Source organism: Leuciscus leuciscus (genome assembly GCF_965113295.1).
Source record: "Leuciscus leuciscus genome assembly, chromosome: 8".
Taxonomy (NCBI): Eukaryota; Metazoa; Chordata; class Actinopteri; order Cypriniformes; family Leuciscidae; genus Leuciscus; species Leuciscus leuciscus.
The window spans coordinates 45017508-45039233 of record NC_138732.1 but is presented as its reverse complement, the minus strand read 5'-3'; the positions used below and the strand labels follow the sequence as shown (position 1 = coordinate 45039233).

The following is a 21726-nucleotide window of genomic DNA, read 5'->3' as shown; positions in this document are numbered from 1 at the left end:
ACAGATCTCCATTTAACAGCTGTAGACATGAATTATACAAGTGTTGATATTGTGTTCAACAGTGTGGATTAATAATACCTGTGGCTGGGTTGTAGGCATCACCAACATTAATGAAGACATTCCTGTAAGCCAGTGTTGTATCTGTGTCAACTGGTCCAAAGAAACCATTTGATCCCGATGAAGCTGAAAATGCCACATTTGGTTTGCCTGAGGAGAACATATACCTTCTTAAAATGTTGAAAATTAGTTCAGTAGCACTGCAAGCAATTTATATACTTTTTGGAAACACATTTACATTTAAAAAAAATATATTAAACAAATATTATTGTTTTACAGGAAAAATACTATTTCTACTTAACATTTTCACATTTAATTCAGTGTGTGATACATACCATTTCTTTAACCCTCTGGGGACCAAGGTGTTTTTGGAGCCCTTGAGATGTTCTGACATGCCTTGAAATTTGTGCTTTTTTCAGTTATTTATAAACATGTTAATGGCAAAGGTGTAAAATCACTCTATATAGCACAAACAGGGCTACCAAAATATGCGAGCAATGTGTATGTAGATGTTTGTATTTTTAAGAGAATAATGTTTATGCGTGGTTATTGGAAAAAATAAAAATGAAAGTGGCTGAATTAAGACCACAAAACACATATTAAATATGTGTCCACAAGACTTTTGTCTAATTGATGTTGTACCTTTGAGTACTGGCTTCAAAATTATGTGAAAATAGTCTTGCTTTATCGTTCACAAAAAAAAATACATTGATTTAAATGGTGTAAAACAGGTTTTGCTTGGAAAGCCAATATGCGAGGGGGGCGTGAAGGAGTAGTTTACACCTGGGATGTCCCACCCACTCTGCATAATGACTCTGAATAGCCATTCATTCAGGTGTGACACTGACTGAGCCACAATGCAAGGACAATGTATTTAGAAGAATACTTATATTGACCATTTAAGATTTCGCTTACATCTATCTTGTAAATATGTTTAGCTATTTTATTAAAAATGTTACAATTACAACAATAATTACAATTTCAACAATATTTCAAGTGTACTCTTTCTTTGTAAAAAAAAAAAAGAAAGAAAAAAAAGATTATAGGCCTACATTTTATCATATGTATTCATTAGTTTGAATATAGCCAACAATGGAACATCTAACATCTTAGTCTATGACTTTATTTTTGACAAAAATAGTGTGACTAACGCCTGACTAACGTTGTTTTATTGAAATATCAGGGCATATAAATGTTAATTTACGTTGCTTATACAAATACATTTTATTTCAACATATTCCAGTCGATTTTACTCATCTCAGTAGGCTATAGCAAAGCAGTTTATTCTTTCACACACAGACGCGCGATTCATATTTAGGCTAAACACTCTTTACAAATATGTACCCTTCATTCATCTCACAGAAACGCGAGTCATATTATAGAAATGCGATTCATCTTTTTGCGGTTTACATAGGCCTACACTAACGTTATTCCATAACGTTATTCCACACTTGAGAAAAGAAAACAGCCTACCTCACTCCTCAGCGCGATCTGCTGCTCATATCAGGAGATATTTCTCCTCATCAGCACTGTGGAAACTTTTCTCCATAAAGGCTATAATGTCTCACTCGCGACGCGCTTTGTTTACAGCTGATGTGGGCGTTTCACAGATCTGAAATGGTTCTCGGAATTTGCATTTGAAAAGCACGCGCTCTCCGGGGAGTGGTCACATTACTGTGAATCATCTCGTAATGAGGTCGACTGGAGTCGCTCTCTTTGTATACAGATTACAGAAACTAAGAATATTTGTTTTTTATATAAATGACTTCATTTAAAAGCTGCGATCTCAAGCTTTATGCCCGTGGGTCTGTTTGCCTGTTTGACTGAATTTTCGCGGAGTTATAGATAATTTTCGAACGCGTTTCAAACGGGAGTTTACTGACAGAGAGAAGGCAGAAATCGCATCATGTTAATTTTTCTTTATTTGTCAAAAAGCAAAACACTTTATTTTTATTGTGAGTATACAGAAAGAAAATAGAAACTGAACAGGATCGATTGATGTATTACACGAAAATGAAAGATCAAAATTAACAGAGCATTTAGTGTTTATTTTCATTGCTAAAAAAAAAAAACGAGCAGAGGGTTAAAACAGTCCCCAGAGGGTTAAAACAGTTTTCAATCAGACATTGCTAGGAAATTTCACAAATAATTGCAAAGTAAACCCTACACCAATTGTTTTTCAGTGTATATGATGTTTACAGCACATTGGTCTTCAAAATCACTAGTCTCACCTCGGCTTGCCTTTTTGATTTCCTCAATCTGAGCTTCACTGTTAGCGAGTCGGATTTCCAGAGCTAGTTGCTTCTCTTTTAGTTGCTTCTCTGTGGCTCCAAGCTCCTTCAGTAGGTCTGTGCATATTTTCAAAAGGATAAGTCAGCTGTAATTGTTTTCATCTTTAGAAATGTGTCTGCTGTATGTGTATGCATTTATCAGAATGTTACATGTTTATACGGTTATCTTCAGTAATTCATACTTGATGGACAACAGCCACTGACTGTTTCTCAAAAAATACTCTTGTACTACATTTGTGCTAGCTTATTTGTTTTACAAATTGATGCAATATTGACAGATTATTGTCATATAAAGCTGTATGCTTATTGCTTCTCAATATAACATCGCGACTTCATGAAAAGAGATTTTACTGTTATAAAAAATTGATTTGTGAGCATTAGTGGAACTGAATAAACACGAAACACACGTGATTGCTGTCATGCGGTGAATCTGGCCAATCGTGAAACAGCTGTGTCGTCATCAGAGCTTGTGCAGCCGCTCTGGAGAATCTGCGCAGAATGAATCAGCCGGCTGCTCTTTATGTTATAATGAGAGATAGAGGACCAAAAAGCGAGATTCACAATAATTCAGTCTTTAATGAGAAGCGAATCACTGAATCAAACATAAATCTTCTCAGGAAAAAACAGAAAACTTCGCTTTGTAGAAATCAACATAAACTGCAGGCAGCAGATAATACTGGAACTCAGGATGCGCAGCAGGGCGTCAGGCGAATTTGGACTCCGAGTGGAGACTGTAGTGAGAGGCGAAGTCCGCCGAGAGAGAAGGTACCGTAGGCTGGATACCGCGTCTGATCAGGAACTCAGCGTCTGAATTGGCAGGGCAGAGTTCAGTGAGCCAGCAAGAGAATGGATGAGTATACTGACTCGAGGAGAGGCTTCCACACGAACCACACAGGACACGACAGGACAGGACAGGACTCGATTCGTTTTGACAAGAGAGGTAAGAGAAGTGACTTCAGCATTAGATTGCTTGGAATAAACTGACAAAGAGGCAGAGAAAGAGAGGGTTAGAAATAGCAGGAAACATCAGGAGGGAAGGAGAAACAGGTGAGATGATAGAGTGGAGATTAAGGGTAAATGGGAACAGCTGGGACTGATGAGAATGGGGTGATGGTGTAGTGAATGTGTGTGAGATGTGGCCACAAGAGGGAGACAGAGAAGGAAGGAACCTGGATCATGACACTCTATGCGCTCTCACGGTACTTTGGCGGCATACGTCACAGTCACGTGGCATCTGCGCTTTCTCAAGTCGGACAAACTTTCTAACCAGCATGCACTTCTTCATGTCACACGCCGATTGGTCTGAGCAGCGCTGCATAACGAGAACATGAACCGCTCTTTAAAAAGACGCTCGTCATCCGCTTGCACTTTTTAGGGAAATGCTCTTTCAGTACTGAAGCACACTGGGGGAACAGGTCTATATAGATTCACAATGAATAATAATTATTATTAAAGAATATGAATGATTAGATTTGCATTTGTTAAAGTAAAGATACTATTTATATTAATCATAATCATTTCGCTTTCAGAGATGACTGAGGTCCTTCTGCAGAAATGCCATGATACAATGGGCTTAAGAGTCAACCGTTTTTGTTAAAAGTTGATTATTTGTTGTTTGTGTGTATTTGAATTAAATTATGAGCCATTTATTAATTTTTTATTTTATTTTTATGTGAACAATGTTTTTAAATGTCCAATTGTTTTTCATACAGAGAAATGTACGTTTCACTTGTTCAAGGCTTTTCTATTGCTTATTGTGAATTTCATATGATTAAGCACAGTAGCCTAAATTTGACATTAAATACATAATATGCTCTGTGTCTTTAAGGATTATTTGGAAAACACTTTACAACATGTTACACATTTATTAATAGCCCCACCTGTCAGGAAATATGGTTGTTAATGCAAACATTGACTGTGTGAATGAAGCAAATTATATATATTTTTTAAAAGATAAAGATTAATGCAAAAAAATTTGCATAGGTCACTTACCTGAAGGCGGTATGGAGCCGATAGTGTCACTGGCTTCACTCACTCCCACTTTACCCACTATCCTGTAGCGGATCGAGTACTGCTTTCCAGACTCCAATCCAGTCAGAGTAAAGTCTTCATCAGCGGTGTTTTTGACAAGCCACTGTTCCTCAGTGCCAGAATCTGCTTTCACCTGCTGGTACTCCACTCTGAACTGCACAGTTTCTCCAGTTGGGGACTTCTGCAGTTTCAGGGTCACACTGCGCTCCAGGACCTTCATCACTATTGGTGGAGGAGGCTTCGACACGGGCTGGAACAGTGCATCCGTCAGCTTCCCTGATTCATACAGATAGATAGAGGAGCCAGGACTGGAGGGATCGGAGATGGCAGAAATAATGATTCGATATCTCTTTTCATCTTTATTAGCCTCTGAAAAACTTCTGAAGAGGGATAAGTTCTCTCTTATCTTTGAGGTGACATCAGGATAGTTCAACCACTTTCTTAGAGGTGCTAATGTGCTAGAAAACAGTTTCACTTCCACATCTAGATCTTTAAACTCGTCAGATTCCAGAAACTTCTTCAGGGTTGAAAGATACGGGTCTTCATACTTCAGAGATGTGAAGGTCAAGCACACCACAGCATCAATATTAGGATCAAGGAGGATGATGTTGAGACGGTTTGAGTCTTCAGTATTGATTCCCTCCAGCATCTTGGTGTGAGAACTCAAGAGGTTAATTTCAGCCTTTGCATGATCTAACCACTGGTTAAGCATGTCAGCATTAAAGGGGGAGCTGTAGTGGATCTTCAGGATGTCTTCCAATGAATGTTGCTCCATCTCTCCTCCTCGTATAGCAGGCAAGACCCTAGCCAGTGCTTTCAGGAGCACCGCTTTGTAAGTGCTAAGACAGCCATGAAATAAACGGAGCCTCTCTTTGATGTCTTTGAAAACATTTACCAGTGTTTTTCTGGAGAGGTCGTTGCATGTCCTCTGTACTTCTCCCAGCCCCTCTATTATATCTTCAGTGTTGGAAACCAGACTTGTGCCAATTTCTCTCTCCAACTGAGCAGCTTTTGTATCCAGTTTAGAAAGAGGATAGAGCCAGACTTTTATTGGAACTGCACTCTGTGGATTCTCCTTCAGTATAGTGGGGAGCTTCTTGTACACCTCTAGGGCCTCTATGTAAGTGGTGGGGTTCTGCTCAAGGCGGACGTCACCATAAAATGTGCAGGCAATATTCTCAGCCACTTTCTTTTGACCATCTGTCATTTTTACAGCTCCTTGTCCCTCAATGGAAAACTGAGGAATCTTCTTGACCATGACATTCAGTTCTCCTTTAATCTCCTGCTTTTCTTCCTCTTCTGAAAATGTCCGATCAAACACCATGAAGGCCTGAGCTCCGTATAGTACAGCAGTAACCACATGAGTTGCAGTTTTCTGGTCAAAGACCTGAGGGTAGGTGATCTTGCCCAGATGAGTCATAGTGAGCTGTTCGAATCTTGTGCGCTCGCTGTAATACATTGTAACTCTGGACTGTTGGTTTGAGGATTTGGTGTCACGCAGGAACTCGGCAGATCCTCCCACCTCCACCAGCCCTCCCAAGAAGCTGGCCTTCAGGGAAGCACTCACATCCAGGAGACTGGACTTACTGGACAGAGAGTCGGAGCTACTGAACTTCAAATCTGTCCTGGGCTTTGGACGAGTGTCCAAATCTTCTCTCAATGATTTCTCATCCCACAGAGTGACACCTGAAATGAGAAATGGCTTTAACAGGCTTTGCATATGATGATGGAAAGTACTGTTGAAGTGCACATGCCGATTTTGTATCTACAAGACTATTAATTTAATAGTTGTGTGCTTCATCTTATGTCTCAAAATGGCCAGACATGTGTTGTTTTGTTTATTCACATTTGGGTGAAAAAGGGAATAAAAAGCATTTTAGTAGGTAATGTACACCACCTGGAATGAAGGTGTCCTTGCGGCAGTCATACAGCATACCAGGAAACAGAGGTCTTCCAAGAGCTGCGACTTCAATGGTCTGTGGTTGCATGGCTGCAGTAAATAACAATGAACAATCGGGAAATTTATACATATGAAGTTTAATAATGACTACTGTATCATTCTAAAATTATTTTTACTCATTACTGATTTCATTAGTATGTTTTAAATTCCTTAAAATGTAATCTTCCAGCTTGCTCTGTTAAAGGTAGGGTAGGTAATCCTGTTCAGAAACACTTTTTTTTATACTGGGTGAAATGGTCCTTCCATCCTGATAGTAGTCAATACATTATGTGTTTAGAAAAAGGAATGAAAAAAATCAGACCTCTGTAGCAGCTGCAGGACAGTAAAAACTCTGACCAATCACTGCCATTCGGTGCGAATGTAAAGAACCAATCAGATGCCTTCATGTCTCGTGCCCGCCCCGAGCCCCACTGCGCGCGCTGCCCGGCGTGCACTCATCACATGTCACCGTTCCCGGAAATATTCAGCTCAAAGCACCTGCATATGCAGTCAGCGAAGGCAAACAAGGCAAAAACTACTTCCTCGGACCCTGCCCGCGCTCTTGAACGACCTCCTCTGCTTCGCCCTCAACCCCGGACCTGTCCTCGAACCGACGATGCGGTACTTGTCTCCGGACTCGGAGTGTACGTTAGTCTTCATTAGAGTCAACAATGTTTTCATCATGGAAACTCTTACATGCAAAACACCGTATATGTTATGAATCTTACACGAAATTCATCTTCATCACAGTGTAACTGATGGTAATGGAAAAACGTGTATCAATGCAACCTGTTTTTAGTTTTGCCTTATAAATATAGCTCGTTACCGAATGAAACTTTACCATTATCGATATGCTAGCTTGATAGTGAGTACTAAAAGAAATCTTATTTGTTTATATTCATAGTGATAAAGTTAGGTATTTTATTACATGTGATTCTGACATGATGTCACTGTATGTACTGCGCTCCTTCCTCTCCACTCGTCTCAGGTAATAAATGCGTCTTGTTCCAGCCTGAGCGTTTGGCGTCGCGCGTTCATGTGTTTTGGGGGCGTGGCTTTGGAAGGAGCTCAGAAGGGAGGGGGTGGAGTGAATGGAAATAATGAGCTGTGTTTATTGCAGATTAAAAGGTCTACAGTCACTCGATTTTTATATTTTCTTTTTCAGAGTACTTACATTTTAATTATGTATTGGTATATAAAGACAGTTTAAACAAATTTGGAATGTTTTTTTTTTAGAAAAATGATTACCTACCCTACCTTTAAACCTCTGCAACTGATCCAGAATGCTGCAGCTAGAGTGGTCTTTAACGAGCTGAAGAGAGCACAGGTCGCTCCTGTGATGGATTTTAATTAATCAACTATTAATTTGTATTTGTTTTTCAAATTTGTTTTTCTTGCAGGAACAACATTCATATGCTTTTAATGTTTCCAAACTCTTTGGGAAAAACTTGTGACTTGTGACTGTATGTGTTTAAATACAGAAGGGGGAAATGAAACTAGACAGTCTGTTAGAACCTTGTGATAAGTAATCACAAGATCAGAGTTTGCTTGTGCCAGTGACAGAGGAAAAGGTTGGGGCTTTTGAACCAATTGAACCAATCATATTGAAGGTGACATGTTGGTCTTATTTGTTTTCTCGATTCTATAAAAACTGTGGTATACTTTTTTCGGTGGGCTTCTCAATGGAATTTGTCTGAGATCCTCCGGCCTTGCTTCTTGGGAGAGATTCCCTGAGAACTGCTCGGGAAGATCTCCTGGCCGTGATTAAAGCATTTAAAGGACATTTTGCAGGTCTGTTTGTCAGTTTATTCCTGCGCAGGAAGCTAGTTTAGGAAGCTAGTTTAGGAAGTAAGTTAGTTTAGGGGAACAAGTTAGACTAGGTGAGATATTCGACGTCGCCAGGAGACGAGACTCAGATATCAGGTGGGGACGTCGCCAGGAGACGAGACCCAGGTACAGAGTTGGGTGTTCATTTGGAGACACCCCAGATAGTTAGGTTTAGGGAAAAATCTACCACACTCCTCTCCTCACAAAATTGCACTGGTTGCCAGTTGCCGCTCGCATCAAATTCAAGTCACTGACGCTTGCCTACAGAACAACCACTGTCTCTGCTCCCTTGTACCTAAACTCATTACTTCAGACTTATGTGCCATCCAGAAACTTTCGCTCTGCAAGCGAACATCGTCTTGTGGTGCACCATCTCAAAGAGGCACAAAATCTCTTTCTCTGACCTTTACCATGACGGTTCCCTGCTGGTGCAATGATCTGCCTAACTCAACTCGAGCTGCTGAGACCTTTCAAGAAACGGCTGAAGACGCATCTTTTTCGGCAACACTTGATCCAGTAATACTAACACTTTCTCTTCTATTCTATGTAAAAAAAATAAATAAAAATTACATGTACCGTTAGATTGAACTGGGAAGGGTCATTGCACTTACATATTGTTGTCCTACTGTTAGGTTAACTGCTTCTATTGTTCTTATTTGTAAGTCGCTTTGGATAAAAGCTTCTGCTAAGGGACCCGTTCGGTATTTATGGAATGGACCACCGGAGGAAAACGGGAGGGTCAGGTCTTTTTATTCACTTCATTCCGGACAGGCAGCCTTGTTCCCCTGAAAACTTTTCAGAGAATGTTATTACCTGTGGTATTATTATTGGATGCACGAGTACCACACCGAGCTTGGGCTTCCGGCGGTCTGCGTATCAGAGTGACTCAGAGCTGCGTTTCAGCTCAGGAGCCTTGGATAGCGGCCAAATGGTACCAGTCGGGAGTGACAATGGGAGCGATCTCGTTCCGGAAGGTTATCTCGACAGACGCCTCCAACTTAGGTTGGGGCGCCCTCTTTGAGGGCAGACCGGTCTTTGGCCAGTGGTCAGACCAGGAAAAGTGCCTTCACATAAACTGTCTGGAGATAATAGCGGTCGAGAAGGTGCTGAGGCACTTCCTCCCTTGCCTGCGGGGCCACCATGTACTGGTTCGCACGGACAACATGTCAGTGGTGGCCTACGTGAACCGCCAGGGCGGCATCAGATCCAGAAATCTCAATGCTCTGGCGGAATGCCTCCTCGTTTGGGCTCAGCACTCCCTGCTCTCGCTGAGAGCCGTGCATGTGCCTGGTTGCCTGAATGACGGTCCAGATAGACTGTCCAGGAACAATGTTCCTCCGGGAGAATGGTCCCTGCATTCTCAAACAGTCCAGCTGCTGTGGTGCCTCTTCGGCAAAACGAAAGTCGACCTATTTGCATCAGAAGACAACGCTCAATGCCCAATGTTCTTTTTGAAGAACGAGGACGCGCTGGCCCAAGCATGGCCCAGCTGCCCACTGTACGCCTTTCCCCCAATCTCGCTGTTACCACAGGTAATCAGGAGAATCAGGGAGACTGGCCACTTGGTGCTCCTCGTAGCCCCGCGATGGGAGAACCAAATTTGGTTCCCGGAGCTGAGGCGGCTGACGGACTTAGCCCCATGGCCGATTCCGGTGAGAAGGGATCTCCTCTCTCACGCCGGCAGCTCAATTTGGCATCCTCATCCAGAGTGCTGGTCTCTGCATGCATGGATAATCAACGGATACCCATTGTCCTGCCAGAAGGGGTTGTGAACACGATCACGCAGTCTAGAGCTCCTTCTACGAGAAGGCTCTACGCGTCTACATGGTCTGTGTTTACTAGTTGGTGCGCCGACAAAAACCTAGACCCACAAACCTGTGGGGTCTCCGGGGTGCTTTATTTATTTCAAGAGCTACTGGATAAGGGGAGGACCCCTTCCATGCTCAAAGTGTATGTTGCGGCCATTGCAGCGTTTGCAGAGTCGAAGCGCGGCCAGTCAATAGGAAGGAACGAGTTCGTCATCCACTTCCTTAGAGGAGCTAGGAGGATGATTCCCCCACGACCCCCATCGGTTCCTATTTGGGATCTTTCTATGGTCCTGGAGGCCATGAAAGCACATCCCTTTGAGCCTTTACAGACTGTGGATCTGAAATACCTTACGCTCAAAACCACTTTTCTGACAGCCCTGTCATCAGTCAAGCATGTGGGTGACTTACACGCGTTATCTGTTAACGCCGCGTGTCTCGAGTTTGGACCTAATGACTCTAAAGTCATCCTCAAGCCGAGACATGGTTATGTCCCCAAAGTGCTCGGCACTCCCTTTAGAGCACATTACGTTATCGGCCCTACCGGGATCCGGTAGTGAAGTCAATGTTAACCTCCTTTGCCCTGTTAGGGGGTTAAGGGTTTACATCACACGTTCCGCTGCCTTCAGGCGCTCGAAGCAGCTCTTCGTTTCGTTTGGTGGGCACGCCAAGGGCCTCGCCACCTCGAAACAGAGTCTGTCCAGGTGGATTGTGGACGCTATCGCGGCAGCATATGCGTCGAAGGACCTGCAGTGCCCCTTGGGCATCAGGGCTCATTCCACTAGATGCATGGCCTCCTCGTGGGCATTTGTATGGCGGCAGGCTGGGCCTCCCCCTCTACATTTGTTAGGTTTTATAACCTAGAAGTTTCTGCCCTGCAGGCTAGACTTTTGTCAGTCTAAGTTACGAGTATGTTCTGCTCAGATTCGTTCGCGCGCAGGCTACTCTCACATTAATCCTAGCTCCCTTGGTTGAGCTGCCGTATAAGGGTAGATTTTCCCTTTTCAGTATGGACCAGCTGTGCCGCTCTGTATTCCCTGCCACATGATACTGTGTGCTTATGTACATGTACTGGCCAACTCAGGTTGGCCGTCTTATTCCCACTAGTCTGTGTCCCCCGGGTGTGCCCTTGGGACTATGTGGTGGATGCTTTGCGCGCATGGCGTTGACAAGGGGTTCCCGTAGCGTAAGCAACTTACGAAATACGAGAGGACCTCTTGTAAGAGAACGTACTCGGTTACTAACATAACCTCGGTTCTCTCTAGAGAGGAAACGAGTATTGCGTAACCGGCCGTGCTCGCGCCTCGAGCTGGTCTCGCTTCAGTCGATGAAAACCAGGTAAGCAGCTCCCGAGCCTGACTTTTATACGCTAAAGCCCCGCCCATTCTGGCAGGCTATAACGTGTGAGGGCGCGAAGCGCTCCCATTGGCGTGATGTCACGCAGGGCTCAGTGGTAGGCTGCTGCAGTTGCCGCGGAGCAGCCAATGAGCGCGCTAGTTAGCCCGCTCTAGGTCTGCTAGCTGCTGCAATGCGGTGACAATAAATACAAAATTAAGGATAATTTTTTGGCTTCAATATCTCGAGAAAAAGAGTTTTTCCCGTAGCGTAAGCAACTTACGCAATACTTGTTCCCTCTCTAGAGAGAACCGAGGTTACGTTAGTAACGCCTGAACAGTTAGAGGCGCCAGAACTGCAACTGACAGAATGTGTGCTGTAGCACGATACTACCATATGTTGTGTTTCCACAACAATGTTAGTGAGTAAATCTACTGAAATGGCCACCATAACAGTGGAGTGGGATGTATAGGATGTAGTGCTGTAACGATATGCGATATGAAACCGAAATCGCGACACTCAGATCTACGAACCTGTGTCGCAGTGTGAGAAGGCAGAATCGCGACACACCCCTTCCACTCCCAGAGTTATCCTTCTCATCCAGATCCAATGCTACCACATCTTTAAATTACTATTAGTATTATTTGAAGTTAACATTATAAAAAACATAGACCTACACCACAAAACTAGTTGAGGATAAATTCTTTATAATTGGTCAATTCCAGCGTTATGGATGTGACATTTGCAGTAAAAACAATACATTATCAGAAAATGCATTTAATACCAATATATTGAAACGTATGTTTATATATCCATAGGCCTACTCCCTTAATAAAATAGTCCAGACATTAGAAAAATATCAGTCTACACATGAGTATTATATTAAATATGAGGGAAATACACATGCGTTACGGACGTGACACAAAAAATCTTTAACTTTTAGGTGGCAAAATATTTTTTAGTCATTCTGTGAATTACACTGCGCAAACCAAAAGTAGGCTAATACTACCCGGTCCAGTGCTAACGTAAGTGCTTTTAAGTAGTGATACAGTTATAGTCTATCTATGTGGTAACAAAAATGCTATGGTGTCAGTTCTGTGATCGTGCTTTTGAATCGTTGTCAGAATTTTGCTAGCACGTGAAAATCCAAGTTCCTGCTGTTTTCAAATGTGGTATTCCTGATTGCCATGCCATGGTCCCACAACTACTCCCACACTTCAAAGAGAAATTAGACGCGGTTACCCTTCAAGCACATAAGTAGAGATTATTCAACAAATCTAATTCATCTGTCATATGTTTTATGTTTTGGTTCTGTTGATCATGGGACGCGGGCGGATAATGAACTCCTTGCGGGCGGGTAGCGGATGAAAAATATGTGCAATATTTGTATGTCTAAATTGCCACTCGCAAATATGTGTTTTGGGCATCCTTAAAAAGATTCTTGTTTGCCGTTACCCGACCGATCCTGTCAATTTAGGACCGACCCAATTCATTTTTTTCCCCTTTTAGTCCGACCGACTGGCCGGTTGTAAACTTGCGTTAAGATGACCGATTTTTATTTTTATTTTACTCTTCAAACAACTAATACAAATGCAATAAAATTATATTAATTATATTTTAGTAGGCTTAAGTATTGTGTAGGCTACGCTCTTTCTTTTAAATAAAAACCTGTCAATCAAGCAAAATAATATTCAATGATTGTAGGGCAGGCTAATAAGCCTATCTGTTGTAGCCTAGTCATTAAAAAACGATTTAGTTTCATATTCATGTTTAAATAAAATTATATATATATATATATATATATATATATATATATATTTATATATTTATATATATATTTAATTTCATGTTGATTATATGAAAAGTGAAAAAAGCATGAATAAGATAAGATGATCCCGAATATCGGGAAACAAATGGAGTGGACAGACATGATTTTGACCACTTTATTAAGTTTGTTTTTGTAGAAAGAATTTCTTTAACCTGTTAAGCTGCAACGCCACTTTTGAAAAATCCCCAGAAATGACATACCCAAACTGAAACAGATACAGTTCATGAACCCTTTGCACTAAAAGCACAAGTATGATCTCATTTGAAAGCTGACACCTGGTAGTTTATTGTAAATGTAGAATTAATTATTGTCATAATGAAAATATATTTTTTAAATAGCTTCAAAGTTTTGTAAAGTTATTAGAAATTAATTTTTATGAAACATCTTCATGAAAATAAAATTGAAGTGGGCCCTGGAGCAATCTAGAAATGCACTGCAGCTAAAGCCATATGTGTGACCATGTTATATTTAAAATCTGAAAATGATAAGTCTAAAACTCTGTATTTAGTTAAATGTTTTTCAAGATCATATCAAATTACTTTATTTTGATTAGACTAAAAATGCTACTGATGTTTAGTCATCATCTAAGTCATCTATTCAGTCTATTGTCTCTATTGTTTTGGGGTGCAAACGAGCCCCATTCAGTCTCAGTCTCCCCAGTACACATTCACACACCTCTCCAGCCTGGTTATGGATCTAAATATGCATATCTTTTGTCTGCATTATAGTTACTAACGACTGGCTATTCACATGCTATTCATAGGGTTTCAATCCCTAATTTATTTTATCAAAGTTCTCACTTACATTTGAAACTGTATCAAATGCACTAAAACATTTCAGAAAAGCATTACTATTTAGAAAAAAAAAACCATAAAAGAATAACTTCTAGGTGACAGGTGCACCTGAGCTAGCTAGCATGTTAGCTTAGCACACCATCAATACACGACCATTTATGAGATTAAAACCATGTTTGTGTACATTTTGTATTTTATAACGCAAGACGAGTGTTTTAAATAATCTTCTGTGATCTAATTTGGCTTCAGATAAAAAAAAATCAGACAGAAAATATATTATTTATAGTATGCACGATGATAAAGTCTATATCGATTAGCATTACATTATAAATATAATCTATTATTCTAAAAATACCTGACATTGCTTGAAGAACACAGGCAAATCAAAAATCATTGCAATCATGTTTATTTTCTTCAAAACGTCTGTATCTGCATATTACAGCGATCTCTGTGTTAGCTTTGTGTGTAGCTGCTATCAGTGACGTCCTTGAAGGTCACATGATTATGTCTCTTCTTCATGTTCCATATATGGAGTATTATTGTGCATATAGCGCCCTCAGGCTATAGGTATGAATTGAAAACACAGCACATCTCAGTAAGAAGCGCTCATAATGATTACATCGACGCATTTGGGTATAAATTCAATAAATATTATTCCTGTCTATAGAAATATGATGTGAATCTATGAGAATATATAAATATTTCTCCAAGTCTGCACATTTTTGAGCTAAAAGCCCTGAGGGACGTTGTTTTGTGAATCGCTGTCATGACAACAGCACGGAGTTTTTTTTATGAATGGACCAGCTGACGGTCATAATTCATATTAAAAGGTATCAACGCATTTTTTCATTTCATAACTCCTGACACAAATTACGACATAACTGTCACTATAAGTTTCTCAGAATACAATAGTTGTCAAATACTGAAACTTGAGTCTTATATTTTTTTAATGATGTATAGTTTGTCAAGGTAAAACATTTAATCTGATAGTAACTTTGAACTAAATAAATAAAAAAACGCTTCAGTGCGCGGGCGCACTGGCAAGGGTTAACAGGTTAAAGTGAATTTCGTTTTGTATTAATTGTATCTTAATTTTAATCAATGTTTAATCACCCATTTTCCTGGATTTAATAAATAAGAGCTAAATATAGCAGGCAATAATCAGGACACGGAGAGGCGCCCGCGCGTGAACTGGAGGTAGCCTAGGCTACTTGAATGGCCCAAAACAAAGCGCACTTTTAGCGCTCATTAGCCCATTCATGAGGCTATTGTGATGTTGAGAGAGGTGCGAGATAAAAAATAAAGCACTTTAAATGGAATGATTTTAGCTCGTGTGCGATTTATCGCGGGCACGGGTCAGATCTGGTGCTGAACTTTGCGGGTACGGGCGGGGGCGGGTCTCCAAAAATGGACCCGTGCAGGACTCTGCACTATTACAACTTGTGCAATATTGATCATTTGTTGGTAGATGGCGCGATCCATTTTGTCTAGCAAAACTTTGTTCGCAAATGTTTGCTTGAATGTTGTGCGATTCAGTGCGAAAATGAATGGAAACACCTTAAAATGTCTCAAATCAATTCGATATACCAATTTGATCGCAAAACAGCATGTGACGTCATTACGCACAGGTTTTTATTCGCTTTAAAGCCGTTTGATGGAAACACACTTTCACCAGCTTTATTCTGTAGCGTCTGGACCAATCAGACACACAAATTATTCATTTATTTAATGAATAATCTGTGTAAACTCACTCTCCCAAATAAGGCCTGTGAAACGTTCCCCAAATGAAGCTAACACACTGGCAGGACGCGGTGTCTTGTTACAGGACACACACTGAAACTGATTTTACGAGCGAAAGGAATGTCCTGAGAGCTGCGACTCTCACTTAAACTCTTGCAGAGGAAGAGAAATAAAAACCCTGTTAATCCTATATATATTCTATATATAACCACTTGATAATGATTTTATCACAATGATTTTAACCACCCATCTCATGATTTTCCCTTTTATGTGGCGTTTGTATTCTTGTAAACTCAATTGGGTTAATGTTTCAGACTTTGCATATTATGGTTAACCAACATTATATGTGCGGCATTTTTGGTCTCTATAAACTCCAATCTTCATCCCCGTTTTGTTCATTTACATTACATTCTGCTAACTTTGTGACGCATTAGTATTATAAGCATCTTAAAGATTCTTGTGTTAAACATCCAATCAAATTGCATGTTCAAAGGGACAATGGGTCGTAAAAATTTCCCTCCAAAGGGAAATCTTCTCATTGGCTCACATAGCTCCAGAGGTTGTGCCATCTTCACGCTTTAAAGTCACTGATCAGCTCTTAGCTCCCTCTTAGTCCCTTTCTGAAATGCTGACGTGAAGATGATGCTGAACTAGAAGCCTCTAAGGACCCACCAAGCTTGTGCCAGGCTGCGGCCTTGTCTTTCCATTCACCAAAGATACTCTGAAAACCACTGGTTCTCTCTCATCAAGACCACATCAGCAAAGATCAACTGGAGCCTCAACAAATTGCATCAGGACATTTTAATTCAAATGGGCGAGACATGCAAGTATCAAACTAAGTCTCATTATTTGATACATTAAGTATCCTTACCCCTTTAAAGAAGGGCGTTTTAGAACTAAACTGATGGTTTGCTCAAGGCTGTTGATCTGCTGACAAACAATGATTTCAAACAATGCTATAATTTCTTGCTTTCCTGTATTCTGCTTCAGCTCTCTTTCCCTTGGTAAACTGTATGCATGTATGTGTGTGTATGTTAGAGTAGTTTAAGTGTTTAGACTAGTTAATAAAATCTTGTTTATGTCACACGTAAAGTTGTCCTTGTCTCAAGCTCATAACTGGAGTCACTAATCATTTAGATCTTGGTTACTGCTCTTAGTAGTATTGTAAATTAAGAAAGACATTTCCCATGCCCCGGAAATGTATATTTCTTAGAGTTAATAAACAATTGATCCTGAGTGTTCATGGGACAAATAGGTTCATTGATTGTAATATTAATTTACGACAGTAAATTAATTATATTTACTAATCCAAATATTCATAATCAATTATAACCAGTTATTATTGATTATTAATATTTCATATAGAGCTAATTTGCTACAATTCGCTTGATTTTTTTTACCGAACTTCAGATAATTCGATTGACAAGTTGATGGAAACATAGCTTCAGTCTCCATTTCCCGCTCCCCTTCGCACCAGCAGCTACGTCACTCAAATCGATCTCTATGACAACTGTGCCCAGAGAAGCACACACACACACAGGCATGCACGTACCACTTAAACAGATCAGGGCCCGTATGTATAAAACTTCTAAGAAATGCTCTTAAGAATAGTCTTAAGCTTTGACTTAAGTGTCAGAAAATACTTAGTAAAGAGTAGGAGTTTTCTAAGAGTAGGAGACTTTTATAAAGCAGCTAAAAGCAACTTTCAGTAAAGTATAAGACTGATTCTTAAGTGCTGACTGAAGTGGGACTTAAGTGTTGTGAACTAAGGACTACAGTGATGTCAACCCAAAATGGCCGCCCTCAACCACTGAATCAGCCAATAGTGAGCCTGCAAGGGTGAGGTCACTGCAGCATGACACCAATCATTTAATTTTATTATAATAAAATCATTTAATTAAGACACTTTAATATTTAAAACTTTTTTTTTTTTTTTAAATGCTTTGCAACTCCTCATTTACAATTATGCAAACATGAGTTCCATCAATGGATCCAACAACTTAGGAAAGCCTGAAATACTCATTTAAGTGGCTTTATTTTGCTGCGAGATTTGCAAAGTCAATGAACTGCCATACAGTAGTGGCCAAAAGTGAGGCAAAGGAAAATTGTCAGATTCACCCTTTATTCAAATAGGGTTACAAATGTGTTAAAGATTTTGTACGCGTTTTGTGTAGTTGTGCTTAGAGTCAATTGTTTATTTGTGATAACACACTGAAACATGCCAAATTGTACAGACATAATTTTTAGCCAGGCTGTCAAACAAATGAACAAGAGAGGACAATGAAATATTAATAACTGACTATGTTGCAGACAATGTATGATTTTATGATTTTTTTTCTCCTGTGAGTTTTTTAATTTTTTTTATTTATTTTTTACCTGTAGCTGTAGTTAACCCTTTTTTCAACGATATTATTGATCTGCCTGCATTGACACCATTGTCTCTGAACTGAACTGAGCTGAACGATGTACATCACTGTTTTCTCCAGAGCGACTGTATAATGAACTAAATAGATAACTAATGACTAATGATCTTTTACAATGGAAATGAATCATCATCGAACTTACTTAAGCTGCACAATGGCACTATGTTCTTCTAGAGCTGCTGTACAGCCCAAACTAACTTTGTTGCATTATTTTCCTGCTATCACTTTAAAGCTGCTTTGAAACACTGTGTAGGCCCTATTGTAAAAAGCGACTTGACTTGAAATAATTTTGTCAGATAAATATCTTCACTAAGTTAAAAGCACTGCTGCTTTTTTCCAGTCAGCAACAATGTAATTATTACTTTCCTTTAATTTCATTGCTATAAAATTTCTTAAAAGTCAGTTCGAAAAAGGATCCCTTGATGATCAAACTTTTATTGTTTGATCAACTCCGTCATCATTTACTGTAACTCCAATACATCATATTTTCATTGAAAAGTGCGTGGCCGCCTCCTCTCTGCTGCAATCTTGTTACTCCTAACTAGGTTAAGAGACCTCTTCAGCTCTCTTAAGTAACTTAGGAGCTGAGACCTAGTCTTGACACTTAGGAACCTTTATGAATCACACTTATTCTTAAGTCTAGGAATAAAAGTAAAATGACGTCATTCTTAGAATTCTGAGAGACTTAAGACTAAAATTTTACTCTGAGTGGCTTTATACATACGGCCCCAGAGCTTTACACGCAGGCAAACACGGCTTGGGTAACGCAGGAAAGCGCGTTCCTATAGTCTAGTAAAGTAGTGTAGTTACCGATATTTTTAGTGTAATGTGTTACTTTACTACATTACCCAAAAAAGTAATAACGTTACTGTAATCCGTTACTTTGTAACTCGTTACCCCCAACACTGGATATAATTTACATTTTTGGGTGAACTAACCCTTTAAGCCAGCTCAAACATGCGTTTTAGTCTGGTAAATGTCATGTTTAACATTATCATGTAGTCATGTATGCAATAAACACATTGCAAGGCTTGCAATTGAGTTAAATTATTTCTGTCACAAAGGTTTGGACTGGATTCTATATCTGCCTTTCCACTGATACTCTGATGGGACCTGATGAGGGGATGATATTGTTAATGAGCTGGGCGATGAGTAGACAAAAAAGTTGAGGAATAAAACTTTAAATCTGGAAACCCCACTTCCAAAAGTTAATTAGTAGTATTTATTATGACAGTGCGCATGTAAACAGACACACTGAGTTGATGTATTGTAACCAGAGCAGAAAAAATATCAGTTATTGATCACAACATCCAACATTGCATTTTTTTTTCATGCTGTTCAGTTTTAGTCGTTAAAACAGATATCTGGTTTCTATTTACACATCATCTGTGCTGTCTCTCTCTCTCTCTCTCTGTCAAAATATATACACTCAGTCCATAATATTTAATTATTTTTCTTTTTTTGTGCCTTTTAGACGATTTCTTGACAGCTATCCTGAACGTGGATCAATAACAAAGAAAGGACAAGTAACTTCTGCGAAAACTGGCCCAAGTTGTGCAAAAAAAGACCACCACTGTGCTGTTTACAGTACTAGTTCTGGAAAAATACAGTATGTGGCTGGCAACTAGGGTCTGGTGACATGCCCCCATGGAAGAAAATTTAGAAAAATAACCCCTGAAATTATGACTTCTGGTGAATATTGTAGAAACTAATTGATACATTTAGATAAATATATTTCATACATTATAGCATATTATAATACAACATAATTCTATATTTTTGTGCTCTTTTCTTTTTCACCGGCTGCTCGGAGGTAGTCATTTTTACATTTCCCGCTGTTGTCACTTGTCGTCATCGTTGCTAGGATACGTGACTCACAATGACAGAAACGACCAATTAAAAGGGCATTCTCTGATGATGTTCCAAGATGTTAAAAACGCTACGCTGATCATAGACAAACAGGGGGAGAAATTAGTATCTACCGCACCGTCTGTTTTTTGTTCTTATCATAGCCTACAAATGTCTTCGTTCATAGTCTGACATATATTAGAAGCTATGTGTCTGTCATGGATTTGCACTGTATTGATTCTCAAAAATATGGAACAAAGTGTGTTCCGTATCAGTTCAATACGGAACAAGACTTGTGTGTCAAATACGGGACGATTCCGTATTATATGGAACGGTTGGCAACCCTACTGGCAACCCAGCTGCCAGTATTTTGCTGTAAATTTACAGTACAACGTTTTACAGTGTAATCTAATTTGGTGTCTAAAAAAATCCAAAAACAAGTAAAGGCAGAAATCCTTCCTTCATTCAATGCAATCCATTAAATAATTTCTAATCATTTGAGTCTCCCTGCAATACTGTTGAGATCTAAACAGCTCATAATCTGTAGGTGGCTATTCACACTGTCATATCATTACCTGCTCGTATCACTTTAAAGTGGTGTCTTACCTGGGTCCTTGCGTGTATTTGGTATATTAAGAAATTAAGTTGTCTGGTAATGTCTTCAGTTGAAGTCTGAAACCAACTGGGTTATTTGGGCATATTTATAGTTCTGTTCTTCAGGAAATGCTTCATTAAATCATTTTCACTTGAAGAAAAACTTCCACAGAAATTCATCTGGTTTTATGGTGTATTGCTCAACAATAGGGTAATTTCCTGGCTCTGATTATCATCTATGAATCTTTCAAACTAAACTAATCCCTCCATTGTTTTGATTTGGTTTCGGTTACTGTAACTCCCTGTCCCTTGTTTGTCGGTTTGATTTGCCTGAGGTTCTCTAGTCTTGTTTTTCAGAGTCTTGTTTGGCCTTCTCAGTATTAGGGTAGTTCTAGTTGGTTGGCTCTGTAAATAGAGCCCACCTGCCCTTATGAGCCCCTCCACCTGTCCTTATGAGCCCCTCCATCACTCCACCTGTCCTTATGAGCCCCTCCATCACTCCACCTGTCCTTATGAGCCCCTCCATCATTCCATTGGCCCTTATGAGTCCCTCCATCACTCCACCTGCCCACCTCCACCGGGGCTGACAAGCATGTGAACCACCCCGCTGAATTTCGGTGGACGATATTCGAACTAAATTCTGTACCCTTTTTCCACTGTGTGCAGGACCCACTGAAATATATTTTGAAGATCCTTCCAGGTGTCTAAATATACTACTAGGGGGACCAGTCTCTCGGGACTGGCCTCGGCTGTTGCACTTTGAGCGTGACCTGAAGCAATTGACTGGCAGGAATTAACCGATTTATTTTTTCTACAGACCTCCTGAGAGGAAGCAAACTCGACAGGGCCGCAACATTTCCGGGTGGACACTGCGATTTGCGTTCGATGGAAACCGATGCGTCCCGAAATGCCGGTGGCGGCGGGAAGCAAACATCGATTTCCTGAGGGCTCCACAAGGAAGCGAGATGTTGATGCTCGCTTGCGGGGGGGGGGGGGGGGACCGCCCTCAGAGGCCTGCGCATCGCAGCAGGACCCCTTTGCCGAAACCTTCCTCACCTGAATGACAGTCCTCAGACCTGCCTTCATTCAGTTTGGAGGGCTTCGTCTGAGAGTGCTGTCTCTGGCCCCAGGCCTTATGTGGGGGGGGGCACATGAGGCAATACTCTCCTTCTGCTAACCCCACGAGACCTGGAATGACAGCGGGGGATGAGCTG

The 21726-nt window shown here is 40.4% G+C and overlaps 1 protein-coding gene across 3 annotated transcripts in view; it reads right to left on the bottom strand.

Moving 5' to 3' along the window:
• LOC309504508 (cytolytic toxin-alpha-like) overlaps window positions 1-21726 on the bottom strand; it is a 38190-nt gene that overhangs the window by 1773 nt on the left and 14691 nt on the right. The window contains exons 2-5 of one of the 3 annotated variants that reach the window (XM_082177657.1): window positions 6277-6369; window positions 4341-6065; window positions 2289-2405; window positions 79-207 (exon numbers count right to left, since the gene is read on the bottom strand). In XM_082177657.1, coding sequence (XP_082033783.1) covers window positions 79-207; window positions 2289-2405; window positions 4341-6065; window positions 6277-6367 — 2062 coding nt within the window. In that variant the 5' untranslated portion in view covers window positions 6368-6369. Of the gene's footprint in view, window positions 1-78; window positions 208-2288; window positions 2406-2755; window positions 3156-4336; window positions 6066-6276; window positions 6370-21726 lie in introns of those variants that run through there. The other 2 variants (XM_082177658.1, XR_014208093.1) reach the window with 2 other exon arrangements.